The sequence below is a fragment of the Mustela erminea genome, chromosome 4 (genome assembly GCF_009829155.1).
Source record: "Mustela erminea isolate mMusErm1 chromosome 4, mMusErm1.Pri, whole genome shotgun sequence".
In the NCBI taxonomy this organism is placed as follows: domain Eukaryota; kingdom Metazoa; phylum Chordata; class Mammalia; order Carnivora; family Mustelidae; genus Mustela; species Mustela erminea.
Genome location: NC_045617.1, coordinates 30,527,807 through 30,548,372, shown reverse-complemented (window position 1 = coordinate 30,548,372; position 20,566 = coordinate 30,527,807). Strand labels below are relative to the sequence as shown.

Here is a 20,566-nt window from a genome sequence, read left to right as displayed (position 1 = left end):
AGTGCAAATTAATAACACAATGGGAAACCTCTACATTCAGTTAGAAAGGTTAAAATAAAAATATCAATAAAATATAAAAATATAAATTAAAATGGCTAAGTAAAAAGAAAAAAAATAGTGATAATCAAATGCTGGCAAGTATGTGGAGAAATTGAGTTATACTGGATTGCTGGTGGGAATATAAAATGTTACTCTAGAAAACAGTGTGGCAGTTTTTTAAAAAACTAAACATGCAGCTACAATATGACCCAATAATTGCAAGGTCAGGCATTTACTCCAAAGAAACGAAAACTTACATTCACACAAAACCCTGTAGACCAACAGGTAGTGCAGCTTTATCCATATTATGGATAAAATTAAGTTCCCCCAAAGTTCATAAATTAAAGACCTAACTCCCAATGTGACAGTGTTTGGAAACAGAGATTTTAGAGAAGTAACAAGGTTAAATAAGGTCATGTGAGTGAGGTCCTAATCCAATAGAGCTCCTGTTCTTATAAGAGAAGAGATACCACACAAAGAAAAGCCCATGTGAGGCCATGGGAGGGTGTGGGGCACAGTGAGAAAGTGCCTGTGTCTAAGCCAGGAAGAGAGTCCTCACCAGAAAGTAAATCTGTCAGCACCTTGATCTGGGATTTCTAGCCACCAGAACTGTGAAAAAATAAATGTCTGCTGTTTAACCACCAAGTTTGTGGTTATGGCGGCCTAAGAAGAATTATACAATTTGTAAGAGCAAAAAACTATAAGCAACATTGATACCTTCAACAGATGAAAAGTTAAACTATGATGATCCGTATCACGATTCCCACTGATGTCCACATCCTACTCCATGGTACTCATAAAAATATTAGGTTACATGGCAAACGGACATTAAGGTTATAGATGGCATTAACCCATTTAAGGAAAACTCTTACTTCCATAATCTAAGTTAATATGAATAAAGTTATTTATTTAGAGATAAATATGAAAGAAAAATAAGAAGACTGATCCATTCATTATGAGTGTTAATATTGTTTTCATATGAAAAATATTAATATTAAATACACTAAACAAAATAATTCTTAATGATGATAATGCTTAAAATGATTGGTAAAGTTTAAAAAGAATTATGTATAAAATTATTTACTCTTACAGATTTTTAGCCCTTGCTGTATTTCAGAATCAATTAGAGTGCTCCAAAAATCATCTTTAAAATATAAGTATCTGGGCCCATCCCAAGACATTATAATTTAATAAGGGAGAAGGCACTTGGATTTTGAAAAAGATCCACAGGTAATTCTGATGCATAGGATGAAACTGACTAAAATAAAATTACAACTTTAGTCTAATATATAAACTTATTATAAAAAACAAAACTGAAATAATAAGAAATTGGTTTATAAGTAATAGAGGTATAAAATGGAATACAGTATGGTGGTTAGAAATGATGCTACAGATATGTTTGTTGACATGGAAAGATGTATGTAGATATTTATATAAATACAGAAAAAATAATATGTATGATACAATATCATTTTATAAAACAAAATACCCATGCACATATATGTGTAAAATGGAGTTCATTTTGGTTGGCTGTGGTTACTCTTTATGCTGCTTTATGCTGCTCTTTTTGCTTACCTCCATTATTGATATTTCTAAAAGATTACTTATGATATATTATATATATATATATGTATATATATAATATATATAGAGGAACTTCATTTTGGTGACAGAAAGGTTAACCTAATTTTTTTTTTTAAGATTTATTTATTGATTATTTGAGAGAGAGAGACACAGAGAGGGAGAGAGAAACAATGAGCAGAGGCGAGGGGCAGATGGAGAGGAAGACACAGATACAACCCTGGGATCATGAAGAAAAGGCTAATGTTAAGTAATGTGTATACTCCAAGAATTTTTTTTTTTCAATTTAGTACATGCTTCTGTATTTCTTCGACTTTTCTGTGAGTTTAATATCCAGATGACTAGATCCTGTAGTACACAGAAAATAAACAACCTTGGTGGCCGACAAGTGCCAAAATAAAGTGCTGGATTATATATTTTGAGTCTTTATAATCAACTGATTTGACTGAAATTGTTTGACAACCATTAAATGATGTACATTTAATTGAAACTGTGTGAATATGCTACAGCTATCTTACATCTTTGCCATATTTCTTCAAATAAGGGGCATATTTTATGTATATATGGATGCATTTGGTATAGGTGAGTATTTAGGAATTGATAAAAATAAAATCTATGAGGGGGGTAACTGTCTTCTTATAAAAAGGGAAAAGATGATGTGCCTTCCTACATACTCCATATTTGCTCTGATTATAGACTTAAGAAGTTTGTTTCAATATAGCAATTCTTTTCTTTTTTTTTTTTTTTAAAGATTTTATTTATTTTATTTGACAGACAGAGATCACAAGTAGGCAGAGAGGCAGGCAGAGAGAGAGAGAGAGAGGAGGAAGCAGGCTCCCCACTAAGCAGAGAGCCCGATACGGGACTCGATCCCAGGACCCTGAGATCATGACCTGAGCCAAAGGCAGCGGCTTAACCCACTGAGCCACCCAGGCGCCCCTCAATATAGCAATTCTTTTCCTAATTCTTCCCAACCCCTGCACACTCTAAAATCATGAATTCTGACTTCCTTAAATGTAGATCACCAAGAACTTCAATTTGACCTCAATTACATTTCAAGGAATTGACTAAGCAAATAATATGCAAAAGTAAATTCTGACAAATATATACCCTAATTAAGATGTTTCCAAATACATATGAAACAATCATCTGAACAATTTTTATTTTAATTTACAAAGAATCCAATAAATCAGATCCCAAGAAAACCTGATTTCAAAGTTAATCATTAGTCTGCATTACAATTTAGTTAATTGTAAATGCCCTATTACTAGAAGTCATCCAAGTAACTTTAAATACTCAAATCAAACTAGCACTCTCCTCAATATACTGATGTTCTCTAAAACCATCAGAGTGCAAAATTCAATATAATTTATGTTTCTGTATACTCTTTCAAGGGACCATACAAGTTTACCACAGTACTGTTGAGTATACAGAGTCTTCAGTATATTCTGGATTGGCACTGCTTGGTAAGTTTATTGAAGGGAAAGATTATTTTTCTACACAGCTTTATAAATTAAACTTTCTCAAATCCTCACAATTTAAACATTAGTCAAAATTATAAATAATCCCTTCCTAAAACTAATTTACTAAAACTCCAAAAAATCAGGAAAATAATAAATCACAAGCTGAACAGTCAATTTAAATAAATGTAAAAGTAACTAAGAAATATTTTATTTTGAGATAAAGCAAATATGGCAAAATTTTAACAAATGACACACGGAGGAGACAAAGGATATATGGATAATACTATTCATGCAACTTTTCCATAGGTTTGAAATTATTCAAAATTTAAAAGTTGAGGAAAATAAAACAATTTAGAATTTGATCCCCTCTTCAAATCGTATTCTGTTGTTTTATATGCTGACCATCTGGTACATCAACAAAGGAATCCTTTTAAATGGTTTAAGCCAGCCTATGTAGGTTAAACCAAATATTAGTTGAAAGAACCAAAACAAACATGAAATTATAGAAATATATACACAAAGATAAGTTCAATGTGTGAAGGAATAAGTTTTTAAAACTTAGACTCCCCTGGAGCCCCTGGTGGCTTAGTCCGTTGAGTGTCCAACTCTTGGTTTTGTCTCAGTCATGATCTCAGGGTTGTGGGATCAAGCTCCTAGTCCAGCCCCATGCTTAGTATGGAGTCAGCTTGTCCAGCTCCCTCTGCTCCTCCCCTGCTCCCACTCCTCTCTCTCTCACTCTAATAAATAAATAAATTCTTTTAAAAAAGACCCAGAAAATTTAAACTCCCCTCCTGTACCTCTTTAGTAAACAACTGCATATATCCTCTCTAGTACATCAGCCAACTACTGACTTTTAAAAAATAATTTTTCTAGGGGCACCAGAGTGGCTCAGTCTGTTAAGCATCAGCCTTCGACTCAGGTCATGCATGTCCCGGGGTCCAGGGATAGAGTCCCACATGGAGCTCCCTGCTCAGTGAGGAGCCTGCTTCTCCCTCTTCCTCTGCCTACCTCTCTGCCTGCTTATCCTCTCTCACTCTTTTAATTACATAAATAAAATCTTTAAAAAAATTATATGTGCGTATGTGTGTGTATGTGTGTGTGTGTGTGTGTGATTTTTCTTACAAATCTATTCATAAAACATACCAAGCATCAAAAATATCAACTTTTTAAATGATCATCTTGGAGCACTTGGATGGCTCAATCGGTTAAGCGTACAACTGTTGATTTTGGCTGAGGTCATGATCTCAGGGTCCTGAAATTGAGCCCCACCTCAGGCACCACGTTCAGCAGGGTGTCTGCTTTTAGTTCTTTCCCTCTACCCACCCCCACTCATGTGCATGCTCTCTCTTGCTTTCTCTCCCTAATTTAAATAAATCTTTAAAATAAATAAATATATAAAATGATCACCTCACCTCATCTAAGTCTTGGATATAAACTGGTTTTTCCTCAAAGCCAACTGGCATTGGTTCACTATAGGGAATCTTTACTTCTTCATACATCTTGTTATTCTCTCTTTGGATTCCTTCTGGTAAAATCATCTATAAACATAAAGAATAAAAATCAATTAAAGAATAGTTCTGATAAAGATTCTTTAATTAGAGAGAGAGAGAGAGAACACTACTGGCTTTAGACGTAGCACTGGTAAATAAATACAACAAATTTAAAGAAAAACAAGTCTAAACAAAACAAAAACAAAAAAACCCACATTGACACAAATTATTTATATATCAGATCTCTCATATAAAACACCTATTATGCTGATGAATTTTAAGTATATATTTATTAGATGGTCTCTTGAAGACAGATGTGTGGCTAGGAAAAATGAGCAATGTATAGTGTAAAAACCAAAAAGTAATGCAACCACTAAAACTCAAAAATACAAGTTCCATAAATAACTGAAGGGAAAAGAACAAATATGTTTTGAATACCTACTATGTGTCAAGAACTTTACATACACTGTATTATCTCACTTTCCCCACTATTTTAAAAGTTAGCATAATATATCAACAAGTACAAACGTCACAAAAGAAATAGGGAAAATCTATGTATTATTTCCTCAGAATAGACATATTATCTCAAAGTGGTCATATACCAATAACATACCTTTGCACCAGCAATGAATGCTGATGTTCTCATGGCTTCAGCCTGGGAATCATAAACATGGGGATAACGTATTTTTTCAACATCCGTGTCTCTTTGCCTGCTCAGAATTGGAACACTTCTAGCATTCAGAAGTGCTTGCTCTCTGTAAATACAAAAATAATAGGGTAAATCTGAAATTTTTATCTTGCATATATTAAAATACTCACGATAATAACTATTTCAGGTAGCCTTCCATTATGAAGTAGAAGAAACTAAATTATACAAAGAAAGATATTAGCAATCCTGAAATTTTCCGTGTAACTACATAGGAGTTAACACATTTTTTAGGTACTTTTTTAGATAATATCATTTGATAAGTTTAATTTAATGTTCCTTATTTATAATTCTGTTTGCCATAATCCAAGGATGTGTAACAAGGTATAAATTCCTTAAAAATAGGATTCAAGGGCACCTGGGTGGCTCAGTGGGTTAAAGCCTCTGCCTTTGGCTCAGGTCATGATCCCAGGGTCCTGGGATGGAGGCCCGCATCGGGCTCTCTGCTCAGCAGGGAGCCCGCTTCCTCCTCTCTCTCTCACTGCCTCTCTGCTTCTTTGTGATCTCTGTCTGTCAAATAAATAAATAAAATCTTAAAAAAAAAAATGATTCAATATTTAAAAGAATAAGTACCATAATGCCTTCATTTCTTTTTCCTCCTTCCTAATTCTAAATAACATGAGGAAAAGTATTTTTATTAAGCTAGGAAAAAAAAAAAAAACAACCCAAAAGACTCAAGATAAATCTTTGTAGGCTTCACAAATTTTACTAGTGGTGTGTGCACAGCACCTAAAAATAGCTTACCTCTGTAATCCAAACCTCTCACCTACATAGATGCAACCAAGAATATTCTAATTAAGATCACAGCTTTTTTATCCCAGAAAATTAGGTTTTCATATATCAAAATTCTGTTCTTGTAAGAAAACAACACTAGAAGTAAGAATCATCTAAAATGTTTAAACTAAAAAATGATGATACCTAATGGTAGCAATTACAACAGAAGCACTTTTCAGCTTCTGGTTTTTATTACCTTTGTATTCTCAATTCCTTAGGATCAAAGCACAAAAGTCCTTCTGCAACTTCTCCATCTTCCCCAGCCTTTCTTTCTCGTCTGGCAATTCTTTTTTCTTCACGGCGATACTGTTTCATTAATTGTTTTTCTTGTTCAGACTGAATAGTAACTTGACATCCATAATTAGGTTTAGCATTTTCTCCTAAAATTTTTTTGCAATTGTCTACAAAGCAAATTTAAGAAATACCATGTTTTATAAATTGATCCTTTATGAAAACCATTTTTCCCTTTGCCAAAATGTAAGACTGCACAATGCTTTAATTCATTTTTTTTAAACTGCCATATTCAATTGTATGTTTTAAGGAGAGGTTTTTAAAAATATAAAATCTAAGCAATATTAACACAGTGGCTTAAGAAAAGTCACCAGATATTTTCTTTATACAGATTACATAGTTTAGTGTTACAAATTCTTAGATACAACATCAGGAACTTAAAAATTAAGTTTTATAATTCTGAAATTATTTGTTTACAAAATTTCAATAAATAATTATCAATACTAATTAGCACTTACTGTTAACATAACAATAAAACGTATTAACATCAGCTCAGGATATATTTATAAGATGACCAAGGCAAATAAATAGCATGATCCACCTTTTCATGGAAATCGAGTTTTAAAAAAAATGGGAAGATGGCCAGAACCACTAAGAATCAGGTCAATGAAAGCTCAATGTTCACAAGTTCCACTTTAAACATGTGGTTTGGTCAACTCAATATTAAGGAAATTTTTTCTTCCAACAGACTACCTTCTATGTTTAATTAAATCTTTCCAAGTAGTATATCTTGGCTCAATGCAGCACTAAAGGAACTGTTCAAAGTGTTGCTCAAAGCAGTCCAAACCAGTACACATTTATTGTATTGAAGACCTACTAGTTCCAGGCACTGTTGCTGACTAAGCTAGGAAGACAATGAAGACTGAGATTTGGTCCATACTCTGATGGAGCACAGTGCAATTTATCTTATCAAACTCCAAGATGCAACACAGAACAAGGAAAGAATTAGGTGAAGCATCAAGATGGGAAAATTAGTTTTCTAATTCATCTAAGCCTCAGTCAGGCTACTGTTCAGTAAAAACTTTAACAGTAGGTATTTGTTTATGTATATGTGTGTGAGTGCATATGTAAAGAGAATAATAATGAAAGAAAGAGAAAGAGAGAGAAAGAAAGCAAAATGTTAATGACTAGCGAATCCAGATGAAGGGTATACAAGTATTCACTATATTAATTTTACACATTTACTACAGGTTTGAAAGTTTTCAAGGTAAAAAAGTTGGTAAGAAATTAAAACACTACTTAGCGCAGAGTAAATACTGTAAGTATTTGCTTTAAAAAAAAATTGTCTGCTCAAATCTTCAGCAAGAAAAAACGCCATACCTAAACATAAAGAGAATCTCTACTGTAATATGCCCTATTTAAGGCATTAATATTTGTTGCATAATCTGCCAGATTTAAAATCTACCTTAAAAAGCGGTATCACTAAATTATATAATAGACCAAATAATATTAAAAGCGTAATTATTTTTAAAAGATTTGCTAACCAGTGAAATGTTTCCATTAAATTAGAATTACCACTGAATACTTTCTTACCTTGAAGAGCCTGCAACTTATGATCATTTGAAGAATTAAGAAATCTATCCACAATTGTAATTCTGTTCTGAAGGAGTTTCTCAATAAGTTCAAGTCCATCAGGTCCCAGCAGTTCAAACAGCTTAAAAGAAAAAGAATCAAAATAACTATTACCTCAAACTCACCATTTTCAAATTATTAAAACTTGTGCCAAAATAACAGAGAAATAAGTACCCAAAAAGTATTTTTTAAAAAACAGTAACTCAGGAAAGAAAAATAACTCTTCATATTGTTATGTATTTTTTAGTTTTACGAAATCAATTTGCAATTGCTAAAGCGCATGATTAAACTTTTCAAAATAATTATGTTTTATATATAAAACTAAATCACAGAATAACAAATTCTTACACTTAGCTTTTCTTGGTATAACCTAAGGAAATTCCAAAATTAATTTACTTTTTACTATACTGTTCTGGTTTTCACAAATAGAGTCCAGAGTACCATTTTTCTTACAACTTACTATACATAACAGCTATCATTATAGAGTTAAAGAACCATTAAAATGTTTTAATGATTCATGATTTGCAAATTTTTAATGCTTAATAATTAATTTTATTTTTATTAAATTTATATTTTATTGCTTAATTAATAATTTTCAATGCTTAATAAATCTGAAGTCTAAAATGCAGTTACATAAGTGCTTTTGAGATGCCTGAAATTATAACCATTACCGCTATTTCTGCTTCTGTACCTTCGCTTGCTAACCCATGAGGAGATGGAAAAATACCAGCAGACTTTCTATAGACACTCTGTAACCATACATCCCCCTCCCAGAATTGAACCTGACAGAATGGCTGCCCCCGGACCCCTCCCCCGGCTCTGGGCCAAGAGATAACAGCCATCTGACGCCAGAGAAACCCCAACCTGGAATTGGACGTAACAGAATGACTGCTCCCGGACCCCCCATCCGGCTCTGGGCCGAAAGTTAACAACCATCTGGTGCCCCACAGCTTGACAGGAAGACCCCGGTCAATCCTGAGGTGACACATACCCTAGCGGCGCCAACTCAGCAGTTTGAAGAATGACCCTTTGTTTGAAGAGCCCTTTGCCCTAACCAATAATCGGTTCCCAGCCTTTTCCCGCTCTGTAGAACTCTATTATAGAGTTCCTTTTTTATTTTCCCGCGGTATGTGGCGATTTGTTACAAGATACTATGGTGTATGCTAAGTCCCTGCCTCCCCAAAAATAGTGTATAAAAAGTGTTGTGATCCTGAGCTCGGGACCTCTTAGCGTTACCGGCAACGAGTGCGCGGAGGTCCGGGTTCGAACTCGTAATAAACAACCCTTGCTGTTTAGCTTTGACTCTGGACTCTGGTGGTCGTCTTTGGGGGGTCTCGAAATTTGGGCACATCACTTTAACTTTTTATAAAAGTTTCCATGTGTATCTTATGCAGAGTAATTGCCAGAGATTAAGCTGATTTCAGAATCAGAGAACTAGTGATTTAGAAAGACTTTTAATCACATGATTGTATGAAATAACTGCTCCAGAAAGCTTTTAGACTTCTTCAGATGTGGTTAGAGAATATATTTTCTTCCTGTCCAGAAACGTTTTATATAATTTTACATGTGAAGATTTTACATTAGTCAAATTCTAACTGTTCTCAGAGACTCCACACAAATCATAAAGTAGGAATTTATGATAAATATATATGAAATGTTTAATATTTAATAAATATTTTATTTTTGCTGCTCATTTTGCAGACATTATCTACATACAAGGCCACAGTCCCCAGTCCTGGAACACTTTGACTTTTGGGCTAAACATCACAGAAACCAATCACTCTCACCCTGGCTCATAAGGCACTAATTCCACATCAGAAGAGGCAAGCCAAGAACTTAGGTTACTGACTACCCTCCTTCCATCAAGTACTTAGCTCCTAAAGCCGGGGTGTCACTCAAGAGATAAGCTTTCCATTGTCCCCACTCCTAGCTTCAGAGTTTGCATCAAAGATTTTAGGCAATTAAAAAAAAGGGGGGGGGCCCAATTTCTTCCAAAGGTGTGTCCTCATTTGCAATGTGGCAGGAAGTTGAAGCCTTAGGGCCATCTCAAAAACAGCACAGACTGTGGTTAACTATAACTAGAGATTCACAAATTCAACACTGGGTTACAAAAGAGAATTAAAGAGCGACAAGTGGGAGGAGTCCTTTTGGGTGAGAATAAATACCAACAACAGCTCAGCATCTCTGGAATTACTCTTTAAAGGGGTCCCAAATTTGCTGGATTAGTTTATGGAGCAATTTATGCCCCAGGACATTTCTACAAACAACAGAGCAATTATCTGGTAACTGGTAAATTTAACAGTTGAGTGTCCTCAGGGTAAGAAAAGCAGAGGCTCCTGCCAAAACTACTTTGATTCCAGAGTGACTTGTGGATATACCCAAAAGTGTGCCTCCTTGAAGAATATATTAGAATCTAAACACTGTGGAATAAGGGTGAGAGGAACTGTATGTACTAAAATAATCCAGCTAATCACTAAACGAATAAATAAATAACAATAATAAACCCACGCACTGGTAAACTAGATAAAAATAAATTCCTAGAAAGACACCAACTACCAAATAGCAGACAATCTGAACAGACCTATAACAAGTAATAGTAACAAGACCTATAACAAGTAACCTAAACCAGTAATCAAAACTACCCACAAAGAAAAGTGAAGGGCCAAAGGACTACAGTGGTAAGTTCATTCAAAAGATTTGATGACAATTCCTCACAAACTTATCCAGAAAACAAAAGAGAGAACATTTCCCAGGTCTACTTTGACCCTGAAACCAGATATACACATCAAAACTAGAGATCAATCTCTTAGGAAGAGAGACATAAAAATCCTCAACAAAGTATTAGTAAACCATGTCCAGCAATATATAAAAGGAATTACATACCATGACAAAGTGAGATTTATGTCAGGAATAAAAGGTTGGTTCAACATAAGAAAATCAATTGATGTATTAGACCAACAAATAAAAAACAAAAGCCACATGATCAGCGCAACAGAAAAAGCATTTGACAAAACCCAACAGCCTTTCATGATAGAAGCACTCAAAAAACTAGGATTAGACAGGTATTTCCACCACCTGGTAAAGGCATTTATGAAAAATCTTTAGTTAACATCATACTTAATGGTGAAATAGTAAGAACAGGAACAGAACAAGAAAGGCTGTATTTGTAACTTCTACTGAATATTGCATTGGAGGGCAATTAGGCAAGAAAAAGTAATAAAAGACACAGATCAAAAAGGAAAAAATAAAAAACTATTTCTCATAAGAGATCGTCTATATCGAAAATACTAAAGACTCCACTCAAATACTATTCAAACTAATAAGTTTTCTAAAAGCATGACAAAACCATTCAGTGAGAAAAGATCAGACTTTTCAATAAATGATGCTGGGACAACTAGCTAGTCATATGCAATAATGTGAAGTCAGACACTTATACCACATACAAAAATTAATGCAAAATGGATCAGTGATCTAAATGTAAGAGCTAAATATTATAAAATTCTTAGAAGAAAACAGAAAAGATCTTCATGGCCTCAGATTTAGCAAAGGATTCTTAAATAAGACACCAAGAACATGAGCAACAGAAGAAAACATAGGTAATTTGGATTTTAGTAAAATAAAAAACTGCCTCAAGGGACAATATCAAGAACATAGGGGGAAAATGCAGATTGGGAGAAAATATTTGAAAATAACATATCTGGCAAGAGACGGGTACAATCACTGTCTACACCCAGAATACGGAAAGAACTCTTATCACCAATTAAAATATATCAATTAAAAACTGAGCAGAATATCTGAATTTACCCTAGGAAAATATATAAATGGCCAATAAGTGGGTGAAAAGATAGTCAACATCATTATTTATCAGGGAAACACAAATCAAAACCGTAAGAACCACTGGAAAAGCCATTTAAAAAAAAAATGGAAAATAACAATCTCGGCAAGAATGTGGAGAAACCTGGAACTCTTACACATTATTTGTGGAAATACAAAATTGTGCAGCCACTGTGGAAAACAGTTTTCTGTTTCCTCAGTGAGTTAAACATAGAATTATAATGTGACCCCAGCAATTCCATTCCTAGGAATATACCCCAAAGAATTTATAGCCATGTGTCCAAAGACTTATATATAATAAATATGGATATTCACATAGCCAGGAGGTAGAAACCACCCAAATGTCCATCAATTAAAGGATGGATAAACAAAATATGGTATGTACATACAACAGATATTACTAAGCCATAAAAAGGAATGTAGCAGTGTATAACATGATAAACCTTAAACACATTTTGATGAGTGAAAGAAGTCACAAAAGACCACATATAATAAGATTCCATTTATAAGAAGTGTCCAGGAATAGAGAAACTCTAAAGACAGTAGATCTGTAGTTGTTTAGGCCTGGGAAGGGAGTCAAGGAGGGAATAGAAGGATAGAAGTTAAATGTTTAGGATTTCTTTTTGAGGTAAAGAAAATGCTCTAAAACGACTGTGGTAATGATTACACGTATCTACGGATATACTAAAAACCAGTGATTTATACACTTGAAAGGGATGAACTGTGATTTATGTATCAATGAAGCTTTCGGTTTACCAAAATGGCTTAAACGAAAATACCAAAAGTAACAAAAAAATTACTTATGGTTGAAAGATACAGATTGGATACAAGTTTCTCCGTAAAAATTTTAAGTAAATGTTTTGAATTGCTATTAGTTCAGTGTAATAAGCCCTGTGCTTAAGGTTAAGCGTGGTATTTTAAAACCAGCAAATTTAAAAAAATGATATCCCCATAATACAAACAAATTGCAGCAAGAAATGTTCTCTACATACAGCATGAAAAGTCTTTCACATTCTATCTACTCTCAAAGAATGTGTTAATTCTTAAATTGAGACCATTTCTTCTATAAGAAAATAATTTATGATGGCAGAGTTACCCTTATACATATTCTTGACTTCCTCAAGTTTACTTAATCTGAAATACAGTGTTCACACATGGTAAATTAGAGATTCACAAAGTTTTAGTCCAACGTAACTTTAAGGAAAACATCAGTATATCTGGAATACAACTTTTAATGTAACACCTCAGGAGAAAGATCGCAGCTCAAAGAGCCATTTCTTTCTCTTTCCTCCTTTCTTTTTTAGCCCATTATTTCTTAAAAATAACTCACCTAAGACCTAGCAAAAGAGACAAGAAGGCTGTTTTGCTCTGAATAGTAGGACTTCTATGACTTCTGAGATGAAGAATCCCCAGAAGAATTCTGAGATCAGCTGTCATCAGTTTTAAAGTAATCCCCAAATTACGCTTTCCCTAACATTTGCCATTTTCATCCACATTGAGAGCAGGTGCAGTTCTCATTCAAGATTTGCACTACAAACTAATTTGGCAATGAGTGTGACTATTTGTAAAGATACAGCTGTCTGGATCACTGCTCTATGCACTGTCACAAGTTCCAGAAGCTATCAAGTTGAAAAACAAAGAGGGAAAAGTTAGCTGTGGGTAGAGAAACAGACTACCAAGTTAAGAAAGAAAGAAAGAAAAACGGCAGGGGGAGGAAGAGAGAGAAAAAGATAAATTTCACTATCCTGGCTATAAATTAAAGATATGAGATTTAAAGCAGACACATGAGGAATAGACAGGTAACATCCTTTCCCTGAGGAAAGAGGTTGTTAAAGCCATTATTATGATCAATATATTACTATTAAGGTACTGTCAAAAGACAAAGGTTCTTAGAATTCTTAGTTATTATAAATCCTTTATCATTAAATTAAATTATTAAATTGAAACAGTTCATTAAATTGAAATAATGAGTGTAAAGTCTCAAAATAATGAACCAATAGTCTATATTCCTAAGATGTAAAAAAAAAAAAAAATTTCAAAACATGTACAGACTAACTTTAAAACAGCATTCTGTCCTTGTTTCTTATAACACTTCTAACAGACAAATGTAGTTTGTGAATCTCTCAGGAAAGGTAATCCCCACTTTATCCCATATTCTTAATTATACCATTTTTATTCCAATTGGAACAATGCTATAATGGATGCTGTATTCCCAACACAATATCAAGTGAGTCACAAATATCACATTATCACAAAAGCAAAATACAGTAAACCTCTGAATAATATACCATGGAAAATTATGCTATAAATCCTATGAAAATGGTGAGAGAGAGAGAGAAAATGAACCTAAATTAGAACTATAAATCTGTTCTCAAACTGGTGTATGCAGAGATATGCTGAGTGTTTATGAAACCACAGAATAAATATGGCAGATATCATGGATTATCAGTTAACTCAAAGATTTAGAGAAAAAAAACACATTATTTCCAAGTAAAACACAACTTTGGTCATGTTAATGTCCTATTCAAACCCTGTTTCTCAGGTTAGTCAAAAAATGAACAATTAAAGTATTAATCACTAACTCAGGCTTTAAAGCAACTAAAGTTTCAACATTTATAAAAGGTTTGTCAGTTCTGTTTTTATTTTTTTTTTAAGATTTTATTTATTTATTTGAGACAGAGCATGAGCAGGAGAGAGGGGGAGAGAGAAAGAGAGGAGGAGGGAGATAGACAAGCAGCTCCCTGTTGAGCAGGGAGCCAGACATGGGACATGGGGCTCCATCCCAGGACCCTGCAATCATGAACTGAGCCAAAGGCAGATGCTTACCTCACTGAGCCACCCAGGCACCCCTTGTTCCATTCTGTTTCCAACTAGTCAATATTAAAAAGTTCATCAAAAGTCAAAACTAAGTCTACCAGGAGTTACAAAACATCTCTTTCAGAAGAGAGACCAACCCATCTATGTATCAGATAGTCACCGGGCATTCTGAAAAATGATGTAGTGAAGCACCATAGGCACAATATCTTCATGCGAGCAAGGTATCCTTTTGGATGACAATATGGTTAGGTACATTATGGGATTAATCTCAATACTGAGTTAAGCTACTAAGGCTGTTCTTCAAGGAGTGCCCATGGCTCTGTTCTTTTCAAAATTTTATCAATGATATATAAACTAGAAGACATATTAACTCAAATTTGTTAAAGTATTAATTAGTTGCATGGTAAAATCAAGATTTTAAATTTTCTAAATAGTCTGATATATCTGGCCAATCCTAAGGAGAAGTAATAGAGACAAATTAAAAACCCACAAGTAGGTTAAAAAAAAAAAACCTTATGCAAATTTCCACAAAATGGGGAAACTTGGACCCACAAATAAATTCCTAAGAAAATTCCTGAAAGGATGGGGGTTGTTTACTTGCAAGGTCAATATGAATAAAAAATGCAATGAAGGTTAGAAAAATTTTAGTGTATTAATAGTAGTATCTCACTTAGTGGGGCTCCCAGTTGGGCTCATTTGGTAGAGCATATGGCCCTTGATCTCTGATCTCAACTACTAAACAGATGTCAAGTCTTTTTGCTTGTCTATTTTAAGTTCCCAAACATTTACCGCCTGTACCACTCAAATGACTTCTTAAAAGGTTTTTGCACATCTATCCAAAACACTCCAATCCATTCTCCACATAGCAACAACAATAAATCATATGAAATGTAGGTCTGGTAAATACAAGCCATCTCCCCTCCACTGCTTGCCAACAAAACTCTCCAATGATTCTCCATTGTTCAAAGATGAAGTACTAAATTGACATGAACAAAGAAACCAGAATCCCAAAACATCACAAATGCTAAACTATGATTAAAAATATGGACACATACTCAATCATGTTGCTCTGACTAGAAAGAATTTTAGTACCATTAATAAAGTTAAGTACTGTTTTTAAAACAGCATCATCCTTTTTAATTTTCCATTGCTATGTATGTTTTATGATGAACATAAGGCATTAACAGTATATGTTTATAATTTAAAATTAAATAACTACATTTCTATCAGGAATGCATTATTGAAGTGGTTATTAGAAAGTATGATCAAAAAAGTTTGGGAGACCAATTTTTTCAAATATTCTGTTACGAAGTTTATCTCAATGCAACAGTTTTCTAATCTAGCCATGTCTTATAACTACTATCTATATTTAATATGATACTTTTTCTGAAAATGTTATTAAATGAATGGTGTTTCTGAAAATTGCAGGTGTTTTATAGAATTTAAAAAATACAAAATATATACAATCCACTGATACCATCGCTACTCATATTTTCAAAATTTTTTTTTGTCTAAGTTCATTGTAAGTCAGCAAACCTATTATTTCTTCATATTATCCCTTGTCAGTCAACTTAATTCAAGAGTTTACCAAATTTATGAATGCTAGTATAACATAGCAGTTTAGCAGAGGAGAAAATTAGCCAGGGCTCAAATCTTTAAAAGCCAAATGCTTAGGAGCTTGAGGGCCTTAGACATCCTTCCAAGCCTCCCATTTTCTCATTAGTATAGCAGGAATAATAGTGCAAGGATTCAAAGGGCTGTGATGGGAACAAAATAATATATGTAAATGTATTTGACACAAGGCCCTGCACATAATAAGCAATTAACTTTAGGTGTTTAGTATTAAAATAGACAAATCATAATCAAACAAGGGAGTAAAGTACACAAAATAATTTGTAATACAATAATAATGATAACAATACCTAACACCTGTATACTACTCATATCCCAGGTAAGGTATTAAGTACTTTACATATAAAGCATATATTCAAATGTCTTCTATCAGAAGAAATATTTAGTGAATTTTTGCTAATTATATACAACACTCATGCATTTATCACTTAAAAACAATCACAACAGAAATTAAAAGAAAACACTACAAAAGTATCTAATAATCCACTACCATTAGGAAATAAAATGAACACAAAAAATAGTAACAAAAGTACGTGTTTACTTCTAGCATTTTTTTTCAGCAAAGTACGCTTATGATAGTAATATGTGCTTACATAATTCTTTTTTTTAAAGATTTTATTTATTCATTTGAGAGAGGGGAAGACAGAGCACAAGCAGGGGGAGAGGCAGAGAGAGAAGCAGAAGCAGACTCCCTGTTGAGCTGGGAGCCCAACATGGGGCTCCATCCCAGGACCTGGAGATCATGACCTGAGCTGAAGGCAGATGCTTAACCAACTGAGCCACCCAGGCACCATACACATATTCTAATTTCTGCTGTTAAATTATTCTCTGTTCAATGGTGAAATTAAATACAACATAACCTGGTGCTCTGTAAGTATCAACACTAAGTTTGAAACAATGTTTCAACTAATCATTGGTTAGATCATAGTTTCGTTAGTCTTCCTGTCATCCACCAGTATGTCTGCATTTCAAGCAGCTATATACTCGAATCAGATGACTCTTCTCATTGTCACCTTTCACATAAACTTTTTCAAAAAACTACAATGTAGTCATCTACCCTCAATTTGGAAGGTACCTTAGAGGACAGCTAAACAAAGCTCTCATAAAAGCAATAATTACTGCCATGGGAAGACAGAATAAGAGGATGGTTGAGAGCATGGGCTTAGAGTCAGAAAGAACTAACTTTAATTATGAGTCTGCCAATTTCTAGCTATAGGACAATGGGCAACTTTCATAAACTCCCTTAGCCTCAGCTTTCTTATTTGTTAAAAGAAACTAGCACAGTGTCTGGCACTAAATGCTCAATAAATACTGCTGCTATTGATAATTTTTTTTCCTGGCTGATGAACATCTAGCATAGATCTGCCAGCAGCAAACTATTTTATATGGTAATTCATGCCTCTGCTAGCTAAGGTAATTCATGCCACTAATTGTCAAAAAAAATTCAAATAAATAAATAAATAAATCTTTCTTTATATTGAGCCCAGTCACCCTCACTACAACTTTCATCTCTGCTCTCTAGGTTACAGAGAGGGATCTTAGTAACACTTCTACTAGACAGCCCTTCAAATACCTGAAGATAAAGTCAAGTAAAGTATGAGTCACATTTTACACAAAGCACTTTCCCTCCCAGGTAAACATTAATCAATTCCTTACTATTAGTCATATAACTTGGTTTCTAGATCATTCTTCACCCAAGTTACTTTACAAATACACCTTTTCCTGAGCCTTTTTTAAAAAAGACATCATAAACCAAAACTGATCATATATTTCAAATATAATTTGATCAGGGCAGATCACAAGAGAGTACACCAGTATCTTGAATTAGATGTTAAACTTTTCTGAGCATAGCCTAAGTCGATAACAACAACACACTGTTGGTTCAAACTGAATGTGCAGCCAAGTAAAAACATTTAGTTTTAGGTTTTTTCCACATGAATTCCTAATAGTCCAAGATTCCTATATCCTATATTTTTTACAGTTTGTAAACCCAGAATTCAAATAGATTGCTTATAAGGTTCAAATTCTTCCTGTTTCTTCTTTTTAGTCTTTTAAGAGCTTTCTAAATCCAGATTTAGGCATCTGTTTTATCAGTAAACACTATCAATGTTGAATCTGTCCTGAATCCAAGTTCAATAACCGTACCTGTATGCAAATGATTGATTAAAAATACTGAGGACAGGGAGAGCTGGGTGGCTCTGTCAGTTAGGTGTCTGCCTTAGGCTCAGGTCATGATCCCAGGGTCCTGGGATTGAATCTCCAGTGGGGCTCCTTGCTCAGCGGGGAGTCTGCTTCTCCCTCTGCCTGCCACTCCCCTTGTTTGTGCTCTGTCTCTCTGACAAGTAAATAAATAAAATCTTTAAAAAAATAAAGTAATGAGGACAGGGCAAAAAATAAAAATAATAGAGAATAAGAAAAGAATTAAAAAAAAAGAAAGAACTGACCCCAAATTGTTACTGAACCAATATTTAGGGTAAAGTTTTTCAACAACCTATTAATTCCACCGAACTATATTAACTACTGACATTTTTCCATCTTATTTAATTTTGAAACTTCCCTAATATTGTAGCCACTAGGCACATGACCTATTTATACTCTAAATAATTATAAATTTAAAATATAATTTTTCTGTCATACTAGCCACACTACAAGAGATCAACAAACACAAATGGCTAGTGGGTATTATGTTGGAGAACAAACAGAATATTTCATTTCAAAACAGAATATGCAATCAGTGGCCTGGAAGATATTTTGATTCTACTGTAAAATGGTCTGCTGAGAGCTTGATAGCATATATTTGCATAGCATAATTTATCTGTCTAGTTGTATCATAATGACTACCAAATTAGATTTTATTTAAGTGCACAGTTTTACATTAGTTTATTTTTGTGTGTGTTGCATATTCTACAGGTTTTGACAAATGCATAATGACTATGATAAATGTTTTTACCATTAATAGTACTATACAGGATAAATTCACTGCCCAGGGCTTCCTCACTTCATCCCTTCCTCCCTTCCCAACCCCTGGCAACTACTGATCTTTGGACTATATTCAGAGTTTCACTTTTTCCAGCATGTCACACAGTTACAATCATATAATATGTAGCCTTTTCAGAATGACATCCTTCACTTGGCATTATTCATTTTTTCCACATTTTTTTCACAGCTTGATGGCTCATTTCCTTTTATCACTAAATAATTTCCCATTATATGGTTATAACCCAGTTTATTCATCCATTCCTTTCCACATTTTGGTAATTATGTCTTCATTTTTTTATTTCATTAAGTTGTACCCTTTTCATTTTTCATTATTTTTATCTTTTTCAAATTTTCCATAACAAATGTATAATACTTAATCAAAGAAGTGATTTTTAAATACTACAAATATCTTATTTTTATCTTTATCTTATTTTTAAATAACAAAAACAAGATTCTGATTTATCAATTTTTTTCACTTTTTGTCTGCCAAAGACACAAAGCATCACTCACTTAACTAATAAATAAAATAGGTTTATTTACCATATTTGGAATGAACACCAGAAAATATACAAATAAAATCTCTTATCAAGTGTCAAATTAGCTGATAACTAAGAATATGACAACCAGTGATAAGACAAATTATTTCTTCTACCAAATTGTATTTTTCAGATAAAAATCTTTTAAAAATCAAACACAATTTGACCACATGGGAATCATGGTGACATACACTATTTTCTAAAAAATCTTACCACTGAAAAATTATTTTAGTATGTTTTAATTATTATTATTTCATGGCAGCAATAAATGTTTTCACAACTTAATCATATATAAGAAAACTCCTTATTCTAACATATAACTACAACTAGCTAAGAAGGAAGGAAAGGCAGTAAGTGCAGGGTGTCCATTATAGACTTCCTAAGCAGAAGAGACACAGTACTCTTAACTAGTTAAGAAAAAGAATAGCAGCTTATACACAGAAATTAAAAATGTGGTTGAGCATCTAAATAGCCAGATTTATAAAATGGAGCAAGCGGGTGAGCTATTACTCTTCAAGTAAGTTTATTTCTTTGTGTATCAAAAAAAAGAACATTTTTTTGTAGAAAGCAATACATGTGATTGCTCATATACACACTTAATATTTGTATGAGAATCATTTATTATATTTCATACAGACTGGTAATATGCAAGCAATGTTTAGCCTCTTTCCTTATTTGTACAGACAATAAAAATCATAGCATTTATTAGGGGTCTTTTCTATTTGGGGGATTTGCAAGGCACTAAATTCTCTACACAGAAGTTCAATCCCTAAGGACAGCATATCACACATCACATTTTCCTAGTTAACAACTGATATATAAAATGCATAAACAACAAAGCTATTGACCTGT

General features: G+C 33.5%; 1 protein-coding gene across 2 annotated transcripts in view; it reads right to left on the bottom strand.

Moving 5' to 3' along the window:
• ASCC3 (activating signal cointegrator 1 complex subunit 3) overlaps window positions 1-20,566 on the bottom strand; it is a 336,284-nt gene that overhangs the window by 266,845 nt on the left and 48,873 nt on the right. For both annotated transcript variants that reach the window (XM_032338962.1, XM_032338961.1), the window contains exons 5-8: window positions 7,878-7,998; window positions 6,250-6,454; window positions 5,187-5,328; window positions 4,496-4,621 (exon numbers count right to left, since the gene is read on the bottom strand). In XM_032338962.1, the coding sequence (XP_032194853.1) occupies window positions 4,496-4,621; window positions 5,187-5,328; window positions 6,250-6,454; window positions 7,878-7,998 (594 nt within the window). The remainder of the gene's footprint in view (window positions 1-4,495; window positions 4,622-5,186; window positions 5,329-6,249; window positions 6,455-7,877; window positions 7,999-20,566) is intronic.